Source organism: Delphinus delphis, chromosome 10, assembly GCF_949987515.2.
Source record: "Delphinus delphis chromosome 10, mDelDel1.2, whole genome shotgun sequence".
NCBI classification, from domain to species: Eukaryota; Metazoa; Chordata; class Mammalia; order Artiodactyla; family Delphinidae; genus Delphinus; species Delphinus delphis.
Window position 1 is genome coordinate 5,148,577 of NC_082692.2, and position 21,115 is coordinate 5,169,691.

At 41.0% G+C, this 21,115-nt stretch overlaps 1 protein-coding gene across 2 annotated transcripts in view; it reads right to left on the minus strand.

Moving 5' to 3' along the window:
- CAGE1 (cancer antigen 1) overlaps positions 1–21,115 on the minus strand; it is a 45,667-nt gene that overhangs the window by 5,180 nt on the left and 19,372 nt on the right. For both annotated transcript variants that reach the window (XM_060023683.2, XM_069541079.1), the window contains 5 exons: positions 20,220–20,330; positions 18,214–18,294; positions 17,894–18,001; positions 1,050–1,154; positions 385–470 (listed from right to left, as the gene is read on the minus strand). In XM_060023683.2, the coding sequence (XP_059879666.1) occupies positions 385–470; positions 1,050–1,154; positions 17,894–18,001; positions 18,214–18,294; positions 20,220–20,330 (491 nt within the window). The remainder of the gene's footprint in view (positions 1–384; positions 471–1,049; positions 1,155–17,893; positions 18,002–18,213; positions 18,295–20,219; positions 20,331–21,115) is intronic.

Sequence of the window (21,115 nt, forward strand, 5' to 3'; positions counted from 1 at the left end):
GCAGGCCCAGCGGCCATGGCTCACGGGCCCAGCCGCTCCACGGCATGTGGGATCTTCCCGGACCAGGGCACGAACCTGTATCCCCTGCATCGGCAGGCGGACTCTCAACCACTGCGCCACTAGGGATGCCCTCTGTAATTTCTTAACCTCGCCCCCCTCCCCCCAAGTCAAAGGGAGTTCTGAGAAAGGAAGATGAAATTCTGGTTGTTCAAGTAGTCCAGACATTCGGCACACTAAACATATCATTGAAGAATGAATGGTCTTGACTTACAAAACAGCACATTTTCCTCTTTCTAGGAGTCTGAAAAATGAACTTAGCAAGCCAGAGAGCGAAATATCAGCAAACGTTTACAAAGTTAAAAAAATTAAGTGTTTTCAACTTACTGTGCAATCTGGGAGTTCGGTATCATGAGCCTTCGGTCAGCACATTCGATAACTTCTTCGCATGATGTAACCTTGAAAAACATTAGCTAAAACAATTATCCTGTGATAAATTCTAGGATACTTATTTAATTTTGCTTTTTAAGAATCTGTACAAGTTCAATTATATGACTCCCATGAATGAAAGTTTTACAATAGGCAGAACATCTTCCTTACATTTTGAAATCAGGAACATGAACACAAATAGAATTGTAATGTGCCTGTTCATCGTGCAGAAAAAGTGAAGTGTCAACAAACGGACAACTGTAGCAAGTCAGCTATGACCCGCACATGTAGCGTATGTACCAACCCAGGGTTACAGCCCACTTGGTTACAGTTAATGCGGTTTTTAAAAGGTAAACTATAACACTATGTTGGCAAGATTTAGAGTGACCCTCAAAATGAAGTAGCAATACTAAGACCTGAAAATGCTGACAGCACAAGGACAGATACACACAATGTGCTTTGCTAGCTTTCAGCTAAAAGGCTAATGGAAGGTCATTATGAAGTGAAAGGAATCAATACAAATGTATTACATCATCCCTCAGATCCTTTTTAGCACCAAAATTCTACCGTTTTAATATTTCACCGTTTTAAAAAGACAAATATTTATGTAAGAAAATTTGTACCTTATTTATTAAGTTGCCTAAATGTCTTTGATACTTGTCATTTTCTTCAATGAGTCTGTTGCGGTGGTCTTCTTTTAACTCTAGAAGATTTCCCAATTTTGCAATCTATGGAGAAACACCGGTAAAAATACTAACCTGGAAACTTCCATGGAAACCACGTGTGGATGCTAAGAACAAATCAGAACAGTGAACTATACTTTATCCCAATATTCTCTTAACCTAATTTGTACCATAGGTGAATCCAGAGATGCTATGAACCAGGTCCTAGTTTGATTGCACTTAGAACTGATGAGCAGAAATTAAAACGATGTTTCAGCTTTTCTACAATTTAATACCATGAAACAGCTTTGCAAATAATTAAACGCCTGTTAGTGAATACAAATACTTACTAGCCCCAAATTTTCATTACCTTCTTTCCAGATATAAACAATGTAGACATACTTGATTCTCTCTGAAGCAAAGCACTGATGTTGGGCTTGATGATGCATTTTCAGGTTTGATAAATATTCTCAAATATCCATAAATGAGAGGTGTTTTTTTTTAAGGTTCTGCTCAATGTATGTCACATTCTGACTTATGGTCCAATTTTTATTTGCAAAAAATTTTTTAACAATTTAAAAACTGTATTTCTAAAAGTGACATCTAGGATTAATTATCAGGAAAAGGTATTCACAAGTCCCTGAACAGGTACCTTAATTTTCAAAGCAATTGTAGAAAAGGACAGAAATGTTCCCGTTAAATAACAATGATAATAATGGCCATCAGTCTTCTACTGCTTATTTAAATATTCTTATTTACATATGCTTACGTGTCTGTAGTGAGATACCCTGGAGGAAGCAATGGCAAAACAAATTTGCTGCAGACACAGCAGCTTTCTTGTTCTTTCTCTTTACATAAATATATTAATGGGGACAATATCAAATCAGGGGTCCCAGTCCTCTGACAACACACATTATTTAAGGTAGGGAGTATAGATGTCACCTCAGTTTAACAGACCCAAGGTGAAGAGAATTTAAAAGATTTTTTAAAGGACGTGTCTAGAAGTAGAAAAGACTAAAATCTCTACTTATCAACTATTAGCATTGGGCTTTTCCCATTCCATTCCTTTGCATCTCCTCACGGCATCCTGGAGGGTGGGGCTCCTCTCTCAGCTTTACATACATACCTCATGACAGCTTACTGAAGCAACATGGAATTCCTTCTCACTTCTGTTGGTTTTTTGTTTGGTTGTTGTTGTTTCTTTTAATTACAGACTTAATGGCACATCTTGAATTTCTTTACTGGCTTTCAAGATCAAAGTAATAACCCTTTTAAGTCCTCAGATTGATTTTTTTTTTTTTTTTTTTTTGCCGTACGCGCGCCTCTCACTGTTGTGGCCTCTCCCGCTGCGGAGCACAGGCTCCGGACGCGCAGGCTCAGCGGCCATGGCTCACGGGCCCAGCCGCTCCGCGGCATGTGGTATCTTCCCGGACCGGGGCACGAACCCGTGTCCCCTGCATCGGCAGGCGGACTCTCAACCACTGCGCCACCAGAGAAGCCCCCTCAGATTGATTTTTAAAAATTTGCTAGCCTCAGATTAAAGAAATAAGGGCAAAGGAGTTCTTAAAGATTGTTTATTTTAGCGATAAAAGAATTGCTCCATAAAAGCCAGTTTGGGGGATTACAGTGAAAAGTAATCCAAAATTTTAAGTTTCTGCTAAAGAGTATAGGGTTTAACCATTTTAAGAGCATAACTGTCATACAATAAACTGCATATATTTATAAAGTGTACAGTTTGATATGTTTTTATCTATGAATACATCTGTGAAACCATCACCGCAATCAACATAATGAACATAGCCACCCGCCCCACCCCCACCCTCCACCACCACAGTTTCCTCTTGCCTCTAGATACCCCTCCCTCCTGCCTGTCTGTCCTTCCCTCACTCGCATACTCTATGCCGGCCCCAGGCAAACACCCATCTGCTTTCTGTTGTGACTGATTACTCTGTATTTTCTAGAATTTTATGTAACTGGACCAAGGGGTATTTACTCTTATCTGGCTCTTTTCAGTCAGCATAATTATTTTGAGATTCATCTAGCTGCACATGTATCAGTAACTCACGCCTTCTTCTTTCTTTTCTCTTTTCTTTTTTATCATTTTTTATTTTTTTATACAGCAGGTTATTAGTTTTCTATTTTATACGTATTAGTGTATACATGTCAATCCCAAACTCCCAGTTCATCCCACCACCACCACCCCGCGCCACTTTCCCCCCTTGCTGTCCCTATGTTTGTTCTCTACATGTGTGTTTCTATTTCTGCCCTGCAAACTGGTTCATCCGTACCATTTTTCTAGGTTCCACATACATGCATTAATATATATGTTTTTCTCTTTCTGACTTACTTCACTCTGTATGACAGTCTCTAGATCCATCCACGTCTCTACAAATGACCCAATTTCGTTACTTTTTATGGCTGAGTAATATTCCATTGTATACATGCACCACATCTTCTTTATCCATTCGTCTGTCAATGGGCATTTAGGTTGCTTCCATGACTTGGCTATTGTAAACAGTGCTGCAATGACCATTGGGGTGCATGTGTCTTTTTGAATTATGGTTTTCTCTGGGTATATGCCCAGTAGTGAGATTGCTGGGTCGTATAGTAGTTCTATTTTTAGTTTTTTAAGGAATCTCCATACTGTTCTCCATAGTGGTTGTATCAATTTACATTCCCACCAACAGTGCAAGAGGGTTCCCTTTTCTCCACACCCTCTCCAGCATTTGTTGTTTGTAGATTTTCTGATGATGCCTATTCTCACTGGCGTGAGGTGATAGCTCATTGTAGTTCTGATTTGCATTTCTCTAATAATTAGTGATGTTGAGCAGCTTTTCATGTGCTTCTTGGCCATCTGTATGTTTTCTTTGGAGAAATGTCTATTCAGGTCTTCTGCCCATTTTCTGATTGGGTTGGTTTTTTTTTTAATATTGAGCTGCATGAGCCATTTATATATTTTGGAGGTTAATCCTTTGTCCATTGATTCATTTGCAAATATTTTCTCCCATTCTGAGGGTTGTCTTTTCGTCTTCTTTCTAGTTTCCTTTGCTTTGCAAAAGCTTTTAAGTTTCATTAGGTCCCATTTGTTTATTTTTGTTTTTACTTCCATTACTCTGGGAGGTGGATCAAAAAAGATCTTGCTGTGATTTATGTCAAAGAATGTTCTTCCTATGTTTTCCTCTAAGAGTTTTATAGTGTCCGGTCTTACATTTAGGTCTCTAATCCATTTTTTTTTTTTTTGCATTACGCGGGCCTCTCACTGCTGTGGCCTCTCCCCTTGCGGAGCACAGGCTCCGGACGCGCAGGCTCAGCGGCCATGGCTCACGGGCCCAGCTGCTCCACGGCATGTGGGATCTTCCCGGACCGGGGCACGAACCCGTGTCCCCTGCATCGGCAGGCGGACTCCCAACCACTGCGCCACCAGGGAAGCCCTCTAATCCATTTTGAGTTAAGTTTTGTGTATGGTGTTAGGCAGTGTTCTAATTTCATTCTTTTACATGTAGCTCTCCAGTTTTCCCAGCACCACTTATTGAAGAGACTGTCTTTTCTCCATTGTATATCCTTGCCTCCTTTATTATAGATTAGTTGACCATAGGTGCATGCGTTTATCTCTGGGCTTCTATCTTGTTCCATTGATCTATGATTCTGTTTTTGTGCCAGTACCATATTGTCTTGATTACTGTAGCTTTGTGGTATAGTCTGAAGTCAGGGAGTCTGATTCCTCCAGCTCCGTTTTTTTCCCTCAAGACTGCTTTGGCTATTTGGGGTCTTTTGTGTCTCCATCCACATTCTAAGATTTTTTGTTCTGGTTCTGTAAAAAATGCCACTGGTAATTTGATAGGGATTGCGTTGAATCTGTAGATTGCCTTGGGTAGTATAGTCATCTTCACAATATGATTCTTCCAATCCAAGAATATGGTATATTTCTCCATCTGTTTGTGTCATCTTTGATTTCTTTCATCAGTGTCTTATACTTTTCTGAGTACAGGTCTTTTACCTCCTTAGGTAGGTTTATTCCTAGGTATTTTATTCTTTTTGCTGCAATTGTGAATGGGATTCTTTCCTTCATTTCTCCTTCTGATATTTTGTTGTTAGTGTATAGGAATGCAAGAGATTTCTGTATATTAATTTTGTATCCTGCTACTTTACCAAATTCATTGATTAGCTCTAGTAGTTTTCTGGTGGCATCTTTAGGATTCTCTATGTATAGTATCATGTCATCTGCTAACAGTGACAGTTAGCTTCTTCTTTTCTAATTTGTATTCCTTTTATTTCTTTTTCTTCTCTGATTACCATGGCTAGGACTTCCAAAATTATGCTGAATAAGAGTGGTGAGAGTGGGCAACCTTGTCTTGTTCCTGATCTTAGAGGAAATAGTTTCAGTTTTTCACCATTGAGGACAATGTTGGCTGTGGGTTGTCATGGCCTTTATTATGTTGAGGTAAGTTCCCTTTATGCTTACTTTCTGGAGGGTATTAATCATAAATGAGTGTTGAATTTTGTCAAAAGCTTTTTCTGCATCTACTGAGATGATCATATGGTTTTTCTTCTTCAATTTTTTAATACGGTATATCACATTGATTGACTTGCGTATATTGAAGAATCCTTGCATTCCTGGGATAAACCCCACTTGATCATGGTGTATGATCCTTTTAATGTGTTGTTGGATTCGGTTTGCTAGTATTTTGTTGAAGATTTTGCATCTATATTCATCAGTGATATTGGTCTGTAATTTTCTTTTTCTGTAGTACCTTTGTGTGGTTTTGGTATCAGGGGGATGGTGGCCTCATAGAATGAGTTTGGGAGTGTTCCTTCCTCTGCAATTTTTGGGAAGAATTTGAGAAGGATAGGTGTTAGCTCTTCTCTAAATGTTTGATAGAATTCACCTGTGAGGCCATCTGGTCCTGGACTTTTGTTTGTTGGAAGATTTTTAATCACAGTTTCAATTTCATTACTTGTGATTGGTCTGTTCATATTTTCTATTTCTTCCTGGTTCAGTCTTGGAAACTTATACCTTTCTAAGAATTTGTCCATTTCTTCCAGGTTGTCCATTTTATTGGCATAGAGTTGCTTGTAGTAGTCAATGATGCTTTGTACTTTTGTGGTGTCCATTGTAACTTCTCCTTTTTCATTTCTAATTTTATTGGCTTGGGTCCTCTCCCTCTTTTTCTTCATGAGCCTGGCTAAAGTTTTATCAATTTTGTTTATCTTCTCAAAGAACCAGCTTTTAGTTTTATTGATCTTTGCTATTGTTTTGTTTCCTTTTCATTTATTTCTGCTCTCTTTATGATTTCTTTCCTTCTACTAACTTTGGGTTTTGTTTGTTCTTCTTTCTCTAGTTCCTTTCTGTGTAAGGTTAGATTCTTTATTTGAGATTTTTCTTGTTTCTTGAGGTAGGCTTGTATTGCTATAAACTTCCCTCTTAGAACTGCTTTTGCTGCATCCCATAGGTTTTGGATAGTCATGTTTTCATTGTAATTTTTCTCTAGGTATTTTTTGATTTCCTCCTTGATTTCTTCAGTGATCTCTTGGTTATTTAGTAATGTATTGTTTACCCTCCACGTGTTTGTGTTTTTTACATTTTTTTCCCTGTAATTGATTTCAAGTCTCATAGCCTCGTGGTCAGAAAAGATGCTTGATATGATTTCAATTTTCTTAAATTTATCAAGGCTTGATTTATGACCCAAGATGTGATCTATCCTGGAGAATGTTCCATGCACACTTGAGAAGAAAGTGTAATCTGCTGTTTTGGGATGGAATGTCTTATAAATATCAATTAAATCTCTCTGGTCTATTGTGTCATTTAAAGCTTGTGTTTCCTTATTAATTTTGTTTGGATGATCTGTCCATTGGTGTGAGTTGTTAAAGTCCCCCACTATTATTTTGTTACTGTCGATTTCCTCTTTTATAGCTGTTAGCAGTTGCCTTATGTATTGAGGTGCTCCTATGTTGGGTGCATATATACTTATAATTGTTATATCTTCTTCTTGGATTGATCCCTTGACCATTATGTAGTGTCCTTCCTTGTCTCTTGTAATATTCTTTATTTTATAGTTTATTTTATCTGATATGAGTATTGCTACTCCAGCTTTCCTTTGATTTCCACTTGCATGGAATATCTTTTTCCATCCCCTCACTTTCAGTCTGTATGTGTCCCTAGGTCTGAAGTTGGTCTCTTGTTGACAGCATGCACATGGGTCTTGTTTTTGTATCCATTCAGCACACGTGTGCCTTTTGGTTGGAGCACTTAGTCCATTCATATTTAAGGTAATTATCGATATGTATGTTCCTATTACCATTTTCTTAATTGTTATGGGTTTGTTTTTTGTAGGTCTTTTTCTTCTCTTGTGTTTCCCACTTAGAGAGGTTCCTTTAGCATTTGTTGTAGAGCTGGTTTGGTGGTGCTGAATTCTCCTAGCTTTTGCTTGTCTGTAAAGCTTTTGATTTCTCTGTCGAATCTGAATGAGATCCTTGACTGGTAGAGTAATCTTGGTTTTAGGTTCTTCCCTTTCATCACTTTAAATATATCGTGCCACTTCCTTCTGGCCTGTAGAGTTTCTGCTGAGAAATCAGCTGTTAACCTTATGGGAGTTCCCTTGTATGTGATTTGTCATTTTTCCCTTGTTGCTTTCAATAATTTTTCTTTGTCTTTAATTTTTGTCAATTTGATTACTATGTGTCTCAGTGTGTTTCTCCTTGGGTTTATCCTGCCTGGGACTCTCTGCACTTCCTGGACTTGGGTGGATATTTCCTTTCCCATCTTAGGGAAGTTTTTGACTATAATCTCTTCAAATATTTTCTTAGGTCCTTTCTATCTCTCCTCTCCTTCTGGGACCCCTATAATGCAAATGTTCTTGTTGTTCATTCTTTTTTCTTTATTCTGTTTCACGGCTGTGAATTCCACCATTTTGTCTTCCAGGTCACTTATCCATTCTTCTGCCTCAGTTATTCTGCTACTGATTCCTGCTAGTGCATTTTTCATTTCAGTTATTGTATTGTTAATCTCTGTTTGTTTGTTCTTTAATTCTTCTAGGTCTTTGTTCTTTAATTCTTCTAGGTCTTTGTTAAACATTTCTTGCATCTTCTCGACCTTTGCCTCCATTCTTTTTCCGATGTCCTGGATCATCTTCACTATCATTATTCTGAATTCTTTTTCTGGAAGGTTGCCTATCTCCACTTCATTTAGTTGTTTTTCTGGGGGGTTAATCTTGTTCCTTCATCTGGTAGAAAGTTCTCTGCCTTTTCATTTTGTCTATCTTTCTGTGAATGTGGTTTTCGTTCCACAGGCTGCAGAATTGTAGTTCTCCTTGCTTCTGCTGTCTGCCCTCTGGTGGATAAGGCTATCTAAGAGGTTTGTGCAAGCTTCCTGATGGGAGGGACTGGTGATGAGTAGAGTTGGGTGTTGCTCTGGTGGGCAGAGCTCAGTAAAACTTTAATCTGCTTGTTTGCTAATGGGTGGGGCTGTGTTCCCTCCCTGTTGGTTGTTTGGCCTGAGGTGACCCAGCACTGGAGACTACCTGGCTCTTTGGCTGGGCTAATGGCGGACTCTGGGAGGGCTCACGCCAAGGAGTACTTCCCAGAATTTCTGCTGCCAGTGTCCTTGTTCCCATAGTGAGCTACAGTCACCCCCCACCTCTGCAGGAGACCCTCCAACACTAGCAGGTAGGTCTGGTTCAGTCTCCCCTGGGTTCACTGCTCCTTCCCCTGGGTCCCGATGCACACACGACTTTGTGTGTGCCCTCCAAGAGTGGACTCTCTGTTTCCCCCAGTCCTGTCAAAGTCCTGCAATCAAATCCCGCTAGCCTTCAATGTCTGATTTTCTAGGAATTCCTCCTCCCGTTGCTGGACCCCCAGGTTGGGAAGCTTGACGTGGGGCTCAGAACCTTCGCTCCAGTGGATGGACTTCTGTGGTATATAAGTGTTCTCCAGTTTGTGAGTCACCCACCCAGAAGTTTTAGGATTTTCTTGTGATTGCGCCCCTCGTACCATCTCATTGCAGCTTCTCCTTTGTCTTTGGATGTCGCATATCTTTTTTGGTGAGTTCCAGTGTCTTCCTGTTGATGACTGTTCGGCAGCTAGTTGTGATTCCGGTGCTCTCGCAAGAGGGAGTGAGGGCACATCCTTCTACTCCGCCATCTTGAACCAATCTCCAACTCACCCCTTTTTCATTACTGAGTAGTATTTCAGTGTATGGATGTACCACAATTTGTTTATCCATTTATCTGTTGATAGACATTTGAGTTGCCTTCAGTTTTTGGCTATTATAAATACAGCAGCTAGGAACATTTGTATAAACATAGGCTTTCATTTCTCTTGGGTAAATAAAACACCTAGGAGTAGAATGATGGTTAAGTACATGTTTAACTTTTTAAGAAACCACCAAAACATTTTCCGAAGTGGCTGTAGCATTTTACATTCCCACCAGCAGTGGATGAGACCTTCAGTTGCTCTGTATTCTCACCAATCCTTGGTATGGCCAGTCTTTTTAACAGACATTCTAACAGGTGTGTAGTGGTATTCACTGTGGTTTTAATTTGCCTCTTAATGATGCTGAGTTTCTTTTCATGGGCTCATTTGCCATCCATGTATCTTCTTAGTAAAGTGTCTGTTAAAACCTTTTTGCCCATTTAAAAAATTTGGTTGTTTGTTTTCAAGGAGTCTTTATATATTCTAGATACAAGTCCTTTATCAGATCTGTGATTTGCAAATATTTTCTCACAGTCCATGACTTGTCTTTTCATTAAGAGCTCCTTATTTTAAAGTTAAAAAAAGTATTTCAAAATAGAAAAGTTTTGGAAGACAGTCTATTAAAATCAAATCACTGGAAAATTCTAAAACATTTTTCTGAAAGCATATCAAAAGGCACTTTTTAATGTAGACATAGAGAATGGACTTGAAGACACAGGGTGGGAGGGGGAAGCTGGGGCAAAGTGAGAGTAGCATTGACATATATACACCACCGAATGTAAAATAGCTAGTGGGAAGCAGCCATATAGCACAGGAAGACCAGCCGAGTGCTTTGCGATTGCCTAGAGGGGTGGGATAGGGAGGGTGGGAGGGAGGATATGGGGACATATGTATGCATATGGCTGATTCACTTCGGTGTACAACAGAAACTAACACAGTATTGTGAAGCAATTGTACTCCAATAAAGATCTATTAACAAAAAAAGGCACTTTTTAATAAACAAGGTCTAACAAGACCTCCTCCAACCCTGGGGTGCCTGAGGGATGAGAGCAGGTGTGGCAGCACTCTCTCCCAGCCCCCCGGTCCCCTTTCCTGAGGGGTCTGCCCATGAGTGCCGGGGCCGTAGTGCAGATGCAGACCCACAGAAGTTGGGATGGGCCTTGTCAGTCATCTAGGAGAAGCGGGTTCCAAGGGCAGGGTGGAGTTTGGTGGAGGAAGAGCACCATGCCTGGCCCTGCCCAAAGCAACATGCACTTGACCGTAGTGGAGGAAGTCCTCTTGGAAAGCTGCCCCCCTGCACTGTGAGAACAGGAGGCACTGAGAGGCAGCAGAGCAGTGGCTGCTGGTTTGAGAGGAGGTCTGCTGGGTCCAGGCGGGCTGCTCAGATGTGAATTCCTGTAGAGGAGGAGTTCTTAGGTTGGGTCCCCTCTGTGGTCCCCCGTATTATAGATTTGTGGACATAGTTCCATGTTGATAATATATGGACTTGCCCCAATATATTATGGGACACTGAAATCCAAATCACTAAAGAAAATGAGGTCAGCGTATCATGTATTAGTTTCCTGCTGCTGCTATAACAAATGATCACAAACTCAGCGGCTTAAAACAATGCACATTTATTACCTTATAGTTCTGTTGCTTAGAAGTCTGACAGGTGTCTCACTCTGCTAAAGTCAAAGTGTCGGCAGGGCTGGTCCCTTTCTGAGGCTTTAGGGGAGACTTTCCAGCTTCCAAAGGCTGCACACATTTCTTCAGCTTGGGTCCCTCCCTGTCTTCAAAGCCAGCAATGCTACGTCTCTCTGTGACATTGCTGGGAAGATTTCTCCACTTTTAAGGATAGTTGTGATTAGACTGGGCACATCCTGATAGTCTATCTTCACACCTAAAGGTCCTTGATTTCATCGTGCCTACAACGTCCCTTTAGTCATAATTGCTAGCTTCCTTGTTTCATTAAGGGATGCAAAGTCTCTTTTGCATGTTCCCAGAATAGGGCATGGACATCTTGGGAGGCCATCACTGTGCCTATCACACCCCTGAGAGGGGCACTGAGGGCTGCTGTGACCTGAGGTACAACAGCCTGGCCTATACAGTCAGGGTATCTGGCTCTACCTAGTTCATGATTCCAGGTTTCCTAAGAGGCTTTTGCTTGTCTTACACTCTGCTAGTGTCAACTCACAGAGAAAGTGTGTCAAGGTATCTAGGGGGAACCTACTGTATAGCACAGGGAGCTCAGCTTGGTGCTCCGTGATGACCTAGATGGGTGGGATGGGGTGGGGAGGGAAGTCCAAGAGGGAGGGGATACATGTATACATATAGCTGATTCGCTTCACTGTACAGCAGAAACTAACACAACATTGTAAAGCAATTTTACTCTAATTAAAAGAAAAGAAAAGAAAAAGTGTGTCAAGGTAGAAATAATACCATGACAGCAATGCATCAGTCATCATTATGAACAGTCCTGGAGACTGGGATATCTGAAGGCTGGCTGATTGATTGATTCCCCAATTCTTTACACAAAGGTTTTGAGATTGAATATATGCAATAAAATATAAATTAAAAATAAACAGGGCTTCCCTGGTGGCGCAGTGGTTGAGAGTCCGCCTGCCGATGCAGGGTACACGGGTTCATGCCCCGGTCCGGGAAGATCCCGTATGCCACGGAGTGGCTGGGCCCGTGAGCCATGGTCGCTGGGCCTGCGCGTCCAGAGCCTGTGCTCCGCAACAGGAGAGGCCACAGCAGTGAGAGGCATGCGTACCGCAAAAAAAAAAAAAAACACCAATTAAACCAGAATGTACGGAACAGATAAAGAACAACAGACGGATATGAAGCCAGTTAAGCACCGAGCTACAGCACCATGCTTTTGGAACTAAACTTCCTGGTAGCCAAAGCAAACAGGAACCTGGTCAGTTACATGATTTTCATTTTCATGCGATGAAAACACACCTGTTTCTAAGAAAAGCTTTTCCTAGTATGCCTGAAGTCTCAAAGGACGCTCTCATCCAAGTGGCACTAAGGGAAGCAGCAATCTTTTTAGAACAAATGGAAAAAGATGTTTCCTAGGACTGTTGAGGGCATAAAACACCAAAACACAACTCAGTAAAAGCAATTCTGTGAGGGCCAAGATAGCGTGTTCCAAGCAGCAGCTTTCTGGTAACAAACATGATCCAGGTTGTGACTCGATAAGTAATGAAATGAATATATAAACAACACGCACACAGAAAATGGAATAGAACATGATAGAATATGAAACTGGTGTTACTTCTGTGTGTGGGCATATAGGTATCTGATCAAGATGTAAAATGTGTTTTTACTGTGGGTTACTGCTAGAGGAATGACAGGATGGCACACATAACCCTTCAGAGATACAGGAGTCCTTACACACGCTCCTCCTAACAGCTGGTCGGCAGATAGATTGAGATTATATCCTCTGAAAAGGGTCTGCAGCGCAAATATTGTTTCTTGCACTGGCTTTAGAATAGGATTTAGGGAAATCAGAACCAGGAAGGTGAGGAATAGGGTCAGAGCATCAGAGGAATGCCCAGGGAACTTGGGAAAACAAGGAAATAGGTGGTAAGGTTGACATCTTCTCTGGAAACCAAGGAGCTGGGGTTCCACCTGGTGGGACAGCCCTCTCACCTGTATGACCTGAATCCTAGTGAACCCAGACCCTTCCTCAGGAGATTGGTCAGTAACACCAATGTAAAGTACACTCAAGGTAATACTGTGCCCAAATCCAGGAGCTGACAGGTATGGTTCATAGTTCAGAGGGATCATGAGACAAGGGACTACAGTTATTTTCTTTTGGAATACTTAGAAATATTTTCCTAGAGTAGTAATTTTCTGCTTTACATAATTGTTGTTTTCTTACTTTTATGGCTATAGGACATAGCGTGAAAATAAAAATAATTATATATATATATATGAAGCTTCCTTCTGAGTATTTCTTTTTTTTTTTTTTTTTTTTTGCACTATGCGGGCCTCTCACTGTTGTGGCCTCTCCCGTTGCGGAGCACAGGCTCCGGACGTGCAGGCCCAGCGGCCATGGCTCACGGGCCCAGCTGCTCCGCGGCATGTGGGATCTTCCCGGACCGGGGCACGAACCCGTATCCCCTGCATCGGCAGGCGGACTCTCAACCACTGCGCCACCAGGGAAGCCCTGAGTATTTCTTTTTAAGTTAACAAACTTGTAATTTCAAAGGCTACCAAAATAATAAATTAGGTAAATGGGTTTTTTGTTTTTGCTTTTGGCTGTGCTGGGTCTTCATTGCTGCGTGCGGGCTTTCTCTAGTTGCGGTGAGCAGAGGCTACTCTTTGCTGTGGTGCACAGGCTCTAGGTCCGTGGGCTTCAGTAGTTGTGGCACACGGGCTCAGCAGTTGCAGCTCACAGGCTACAGAGCACAGGCTCAGTAGTTTTGACGCACAGGCTTAGTTGCTCTGCGGCATGTGGGATCTTCCCGGACCAGGGCTTGAACCCGTGTCCTTTGCATTGGCAGGTGGATTCTTAACCACTGCACCACCAGGGAAGCCCAAACTAGGTAAGTGTTTTATGTAATATATATAGTGCTAAAGCGAAGTGGTATATGTTAGGATAGTATTTTAGGTTTTTTTTTTTTTTTTTCGGTACGCGGGCCTCTCACTGTTGTGGCCTCTCCCATTGCGGAGCACAGGCTCCAGATGCGCAGGCTCACTGGCCATGGCTCACGGGCCCAGCTGCTCCGTGGCATGTGGGATCTTCCCAGACCGGGGCACGAACCCACGTCCCCTGCATCGGCAGGCGGACTCTCAACCACTGCGCCACCAGGGAAGCCAGTATTTTAGTTTTTAATCTTCAACTATTCTACAATAATGGTTAAAGGATATCTTCTATAATACTGGTTAGAGAATAGCTTTTTTAAAAAAATATATTTATTTGGCTGCGTTGGGTCTTCGTTGCTGCGCGCAGGCTTTCTCTAGTTGCAGTGCATGGGCTTTCTCTAGTTGTGGTGAGCAGGGGCTTCTCGTTGTGGTGGTTTCCCTTGTTGCAGTGGCTTCTCTTGCTGCAGAGCACAGGCTCTAGGTGCATGGGCTCAGTAGCTGTGGCACATGGGCTTAATTGCTCCACAGCACATGGGATCTTCCCAGACCAGGGCTCGAACCCGTGTCCCCTGCATTGGCATGCAGATTCTTAACCACTGCACCACCAGGGAAGTCCAAATTAGGTAAATGTTTTATGTAATATATCGAGTGTTATAGTGAAGTGGTATATTTTAGGATAGTATTTTAGTTTTTAATCTTCAACTATCCTACAATAATGGTTAAAGGATATCTTCTATAATACTGGTTAAAGAATATCTTATTTTTTACGTGTATATGTATAACTGAATCACTTTGCTGTTCACCTGAAACTAACACATTGTTAATCAACTATAGTCCAATATAAAATAAAAATTAAAAAAGAATATCTTATTTTTATAAAAAGGTTCCTATTTTACAGAAGATGGGATCTAGGAGGAACTTGAGGGGTCAATCTTATTAGCCCCCCTTGAACCCGGAATGTCAGTAGTGTTAACTGGACTCTTGCCTCTTCCCTCTGACCAAATACCTGCCTTTGGTGCACCTTACCAAGGCTTACAGGACCAGGAGACAGTTTGCACTTGGAAGGTAAACATCCAGCTGGCTAGAGCCAGCAGGAAGGCAAAGCTGGGGCCCTGCCTCAGGATGGAGGAGGTCAGGAGGTTCCCGGAACAGCCAACAAGATCAGAATTGTGAAGAAGAACCAAAGGCAAGGGGTCAGAAGGACCACAGGAGCAGTACCTGAGAAAGCAGGAGAGGAGGTGCAAGCCACCAAATTTAACTCTGGCAGACCCAGTCTTCCTGGCCTAGAGTTCCTTGGAGAATGAGGAGTGAGCCTTCTGGAGCACACTTCGGCATTTCAAAACCAAAGAACAAAACTAAAGCCCTTTTTACTTTGGAAAATTCCAGAACACATACAAAAGTAGAGAGAGTAGTATAACGAACCTCCATGTAACTTCAACAATTATCGACATTTTTCCAGTATTTTTTCATCCGTCTCCAACTTCCCACCCCCCACTCTCACTCTGCGACCTTTTAAATTTCTTGGAGTATTTTAAAGCAAAGCTAGCCATCATGTCAGTTCACTCATAAACACTTCTCAGTATGTATCACTAACAGACAAGGGCTTTTAAAAACACAATGATACCACTATCACATCTATTAAAATGTGTCCCCTGCATTAGCGGTTTTCTGCTGCTACCTCACGAATACCTTTGTGAAGTGGGTGTGTTCAAGCCAGGATCTACACACGATGCGTCTGCTTGATTTGTCTCAAGTCTCTAACCTCTGAGTCTAGAACAGCTCTTCCGCTCTTCTCCCTCCCCTTCCTTGTGCCAATTGTTATGGGTTAGAATTTCTCTGGATTTTTATCATGGTCAACTTAATACGGTTCTTTATCCTGTCAGCTGGTCGTGTGGTCTAGAAGCTTGCTTTAAGAACAGGCGGTTCAGGTGAGAACACCTCACGCACAGTGCCCCGTTCCCTCCTGCATCCCGTCAGTGGCATGTCTCACCTTTCGTGCGGTTGAGGCAGACGAGGGGGCTCTGGTGTTGGTCATTAACGGGTTCCTATGAGCCTTGAACTTACAGGTTTTGGCAGCCATTGTAATTGCCTGGATTCCTTATTTTATTCAGGGATGCAAAATGTAATTTTCTGCAGGTGTGTCTTCTCTTGCTTTTAATAGCTTACATTCTTCCATGAAGACCTCTCCCTCATCAATTATTTGGTTTCTCTGAGATACGGTTTGTACAAGAAAGTCTGCAGCACATGTTAAAAGCGACACAGTGTGTCTGAGCGCTTCCATTTGTGTCCTTTTCCTCACTCCAGCTTCCCACCCGGGGAAGATCAAGGTCCACTCCCATCCTTTTTATGCCTGAAGCACTGAAACTGGTGATGGAGCCAGAGCTTACTGCATGCCCTCCTCTCATCCGCCCACTAACAGTCCGGTCACCGTCCTCTGTGCTTCTCCCACCAGGACGCCATCGGTTCCTCCTCTGATCTCCTCTGTCGGATGCTTGTCACTGTATATCTCTTTTTAAAAAATGTTCCCTTTAGTCCTCGTAAATAATTACCTATGTATTGCATCTACTTTTCTAGATTCCTTGGAAGCAGGACTCATGTTTTTTTTTTAATAAATTTATTTTATTTATTTTTGGCTGCATTGGGTCTTCTTTGCTGTGCGTGGGCTTTCTCTACTTGTTGTGAGCAGGGACTACTCTTCATTGAGGTGGCTTCTCTTGCTGCGGAGCACGGGCTCTAGGCGCGTGGGCTTCAGTAGTTGTGGCTCACGGGCTCTAGCGCGCAGGCTCAGCAGTTGTGACTCACGGGCTCTAGAACGCAGGCTCAGCAGCTGTGGCGCAAGGGCTTAGTTGCTCCGTGGCACATGGGATCTTCCCGGACCAGGGTTCGAACCCGTGTCCCCTGCATTAGCAGGCGGATTCCCAACCACTGCGCCACCAGGGAAGCCCAGGGCTCATGTTTGATTTATCTTTCTATCTTCATAGTGACTAGCCCTGCTTAACCTTTCTGTGGGAAGTCAACAATTACGTATTTAATGAAAAAAATGAACAAATTAGAAAAGAAGAAACCTTTAAGCCCTCACCACGTTGGACTTTTTTTTCTCTCTTAAAGATGAATGGGTATGTAATGAATTTAGTACAGAATGCCGATTTTAATTAATTTATCATTAATTATTAATTAATTTTAATTATTTATTTATTTAGTTTGCCAGACTGCTCGGCTCGCAGGATCTTCGTTCCCCGACCAGGGACTGAACCTGAGTCCTCGGCAGTGAAAGCACTGAGTGCCAACCACTGGTCTGCCAGGGAATTCCCTGATTTTTAATAATTCAGAAATATGATAATAGACTTCTCCATTAAAAAATAAATTATGTTAACCACTTTTTAATTAAGGTGGGATCCAAATGGGCTGTAACTCTCTAGATACCAAGATATTTTTATGTTCTTCCCATGTATTTTTCCTGTTTTATCTGCCTTTATCTTAAATTTTCCAGCTTTATTGAGATATAGTTGATATAACACTGTGTAAGTTTAAGGTATACAACGTGTTGATTTGATACACTTATATATTGCAAAATGATTACCACTATAGCTTAGCTAACACCTCCATCCCCTCACATAATTACCATTTTCCTTGTGATGCCTTTATCTTTAGATGCCATCTAAAGTATGAGTGCCATTTTCCAAAGCACATCCCTTAATCATGATTGCTGTAAACACCTGCTGCTGTAAGACTAGTGGTAGCATATGCAACAATATAAATGTGCCCCATCCACTATGAAAAACTGCACATATTTGAAAATTTCTGCATTTTGAAAGAAAAAAAATCTGATTAAACAGAAATCAGGTGGGACAATATTTAAAATTTCAAAACCTGAAAATGCAAACTTCAATTGTATATTTTTGTGGGTGAATAATGCTGCTACTATGCCAGTGTGTGACCATTTCAATGAGCAAAATTTTTGAAGGTTGATAATTTCCTGAACTTGTTAATAAAATGGTGTTGTATATAAAAATGCTAGCAAAGCAACAAAAGGTGTTTCTTACCAAGAAATCAAGCTCTTCATTTAGGTTGTGGTACTGATCCAGTTTGGCTCCCAGTAAGACAGGTACCTCTCCGACATTCTTGGCTTCATTTGAATCCAAGTCTGTAACCTGAGATGAAACATATTTGTACTCACTTCCAGTATGTTCACACTCCTTGGAACATTTGACAATGAATATGTTATTAGTTTAACCACCAGAGAGATCTCCAGTGGTTTCAATAACAGATGTGTAGAACTTGGAGTCAGAATGACTTCAATGTTAAGTATCTAAAATTGTATTTTTGTATGTTAAAGACGGTACATAGTGAATGTTTAACTCACCTCTGTAACCTGATCTTGAAATGATTTTTCATTAGCAATTAACTCTCTGAAAGCTGTGATTCTGTCTTTATGTTTCAGTAGCTAAGGAAAAAAGCATTTTCTATTTCAGAGGAGAGGAAATAAAACTACATTCCGTAACATTTATAATAAAGTCACCAAACCATGCACAGTCCAATCCCTGGTCTCCAAAGGTGTCTTGTTTTTAAAGCTCTTGTGTAGCAGAGAGTTCACACAGCAGGCCTGAGACTGCTGTCCTTAGAAAGGCCTGCTCGCCAGACTGCCCTCTGACTGGCATCTAGGAACTTGGATTGTGGGAGGGTTTCCATCATTTCCTGATATGAAGGCTCACTGTGCCTAACCTATTTGTACAAAGAACATTTATGCTGAACACCCCTGTCCTTCGGGAGGGTCTGGAATTTTGGTACGTGGCAGGCAGAGGGCACCTACCCAACCAGCCTCCAATCAAAACCCTGGACACTCAGTCTCCAATAAGCATCCCCGGGAACAGTTCACGCATGCTGCACAGGTCACTGCTGGCGAAAGGGAAGTGCACCCTGTGTGACTCACTGGGAAAGGACTCTTGGAAGCTTGGATCTAGTTTCCTCTGGACTTCACCCTACGTGCTTTTTCCCTTTACTGATTTTGCTCTGTATCCTCTCACGGTAATAACACATCATAGCTGTGAGAACAACTATGTGCTGAGTCCTGTGAGTCCAGTAAACCATTAAACCTGAGTGTGGGCTTGGGATCTCCAGAGAGCTTATCCTAATATTCAATTGTTTTTACAGCCAGGCTATTAAAATTCTTCTTTAAAGAAAAAAAGTTAGCCAACTTTTTCTAGATGCAATTTATAGTCATTTCTTCTTTGTTCATTTGTTTGTTCCATGTAATAACAATAAATCGTAATATTCAATATTCTAACTCCTCCAAATATTAGTGAAGGCTGCACAGAATATATATTTTTTTTTTACTATGAACACTTTCCAAAAAAGAGGAAAAACTTTAATGGACGCCCATGTAACTATTATCCAGTTTCAACTACTAACAGTTAACGGTCAGCCTTGTATCGTTAATACCCCAGCCACTTCCTCCTCCCTGCAACTCCCTTCACTGAATCAAATTACACGCATCATATTATTTCATCTGCCAGTATTACAGGAATGACACAGAAATTTACCAAGAGAACATAAATATCTGAAATGGTATTTTTGTAACATCCTGCTCGAATCCTCAACTGGGCTTATTTCTGAAGACTAGTTTAAGAAGTGGAGGCCAGTAATTTCTTTGCATGTCTGTTTATTCCTTAGTCCTTTTCTCTAGAGGTTAGCTAAGAGACAGAGATTCCGCAGAATACCTGCAACAAATTTTCTAGCCACCTCAGTTCAGAGAAGTCATTTCCTGATAATGCAGCACTGAAATTGAATCCCAGATTTAAATACATTTTTATTCCTTCAGCCAGATAAATTAGTCACTTCTGTATTCCTTTCAGATTAAAAGCACACACCTTCACGTCCTGTTACCACTTTCTCTGTATAACTGACTCTCTTCATTCTCTCTCTCCATCTCTGCACCACTACATCAAGAAAAGAATGATTGAAGAAATTCCAAGAGCCTCTTCCCTTACCTTTGTCCCACTTGAGAAATAAAATTTGTTTTCAATGTATTCAATATTCCAAGTGATAAAGTTTGTAATCACTATAGAAATGTCAAAATACTCTCTTCTTCAGGAATCAGCAGTACCATACAAAAGTGAAAAAATAATCATACCAGTTTTTTGGTAGATGAATGAGATTTTCTAATACATACTTATGTTATAAAACAAGTCAAATGTTGAACAGTGTATCTCCTTAGTGAGGGCCAAAGTAAAGCTAATCTTGTCCCCAAAAATAATTCTTTAAAAAAAATCCAAAATTTTAGGAGCCTCTTTATACTTTTACATGACCTTTTTCTTGTCTTTTTTTCACTAAAAATGATACAATTTTTAGAATGAAGAATACATACAGTACCTCTTTATCTAATTTTTTCTTTTTAAGATGAAAACTCTTCAATTTTTGTAGCATGATATCATTAACTTTCTCACTCTCTTTGAAATGTCTGGCATCGGGATTGGTGATGTCCTAAGGGTAACATTTTGAGAAGCTATATTAAAAAGTTATCAGTAAAGCTAAAAGGAGGAAGGAAAGAACACAAATGAAATAAATCTCCCTTCCAAAATAAGTGGCTAAACAAAAGGAGATAAAATCATATTGAACTCAATTCTTCAATTACTCATCATAAGCCATCTAATAAAGAGTTAATGTGGAAAGAATTCATATAGATTCACACTTGTATGTAAATTGTTATTGGGACAAATTAGTATAATCACTGGGAAGTTAGTAACTACACATGCTTATATACTTATACATACATCTGCTCTTAGCCTAGTCAGTTTACAAATCCAAATTTTAGACAAATTGTTATACCTGACACCAGAACAATCAGACATCCTCAACAATACTGAAACTCTAGATATTTCAGTGGCACCCACATTCCACAAGAATGAAGATACTTGTACCAATATAACCTAAGGGTCAAAAGTGCATGCATTACAGTCAGACTACTTGGGTTTGTATCTGAGCTGTCTGTCACTTAACCATCTGAGTTCTGTCACTTAACCACTCGACTTTGGACAAGAAACTCAATAATTCAGAGCCTTGGTTTGTTTTTCCGTGTTAGAAAAAGAAAAGTCTGATAATGTAAAAAATGGTGTAAGACTTGAATGAGATAACCCATGAAAAGCAGACTCAACTTAAATGCCTCCAAGGACAGGTTGGGAAGTCAGCAAATAGTTTTTGAGTGCCTGGTAAGGGCTTACCCTGCATTAGGCAGAGGGCATCTGACATATCGAGTCTCTGATCTTGAA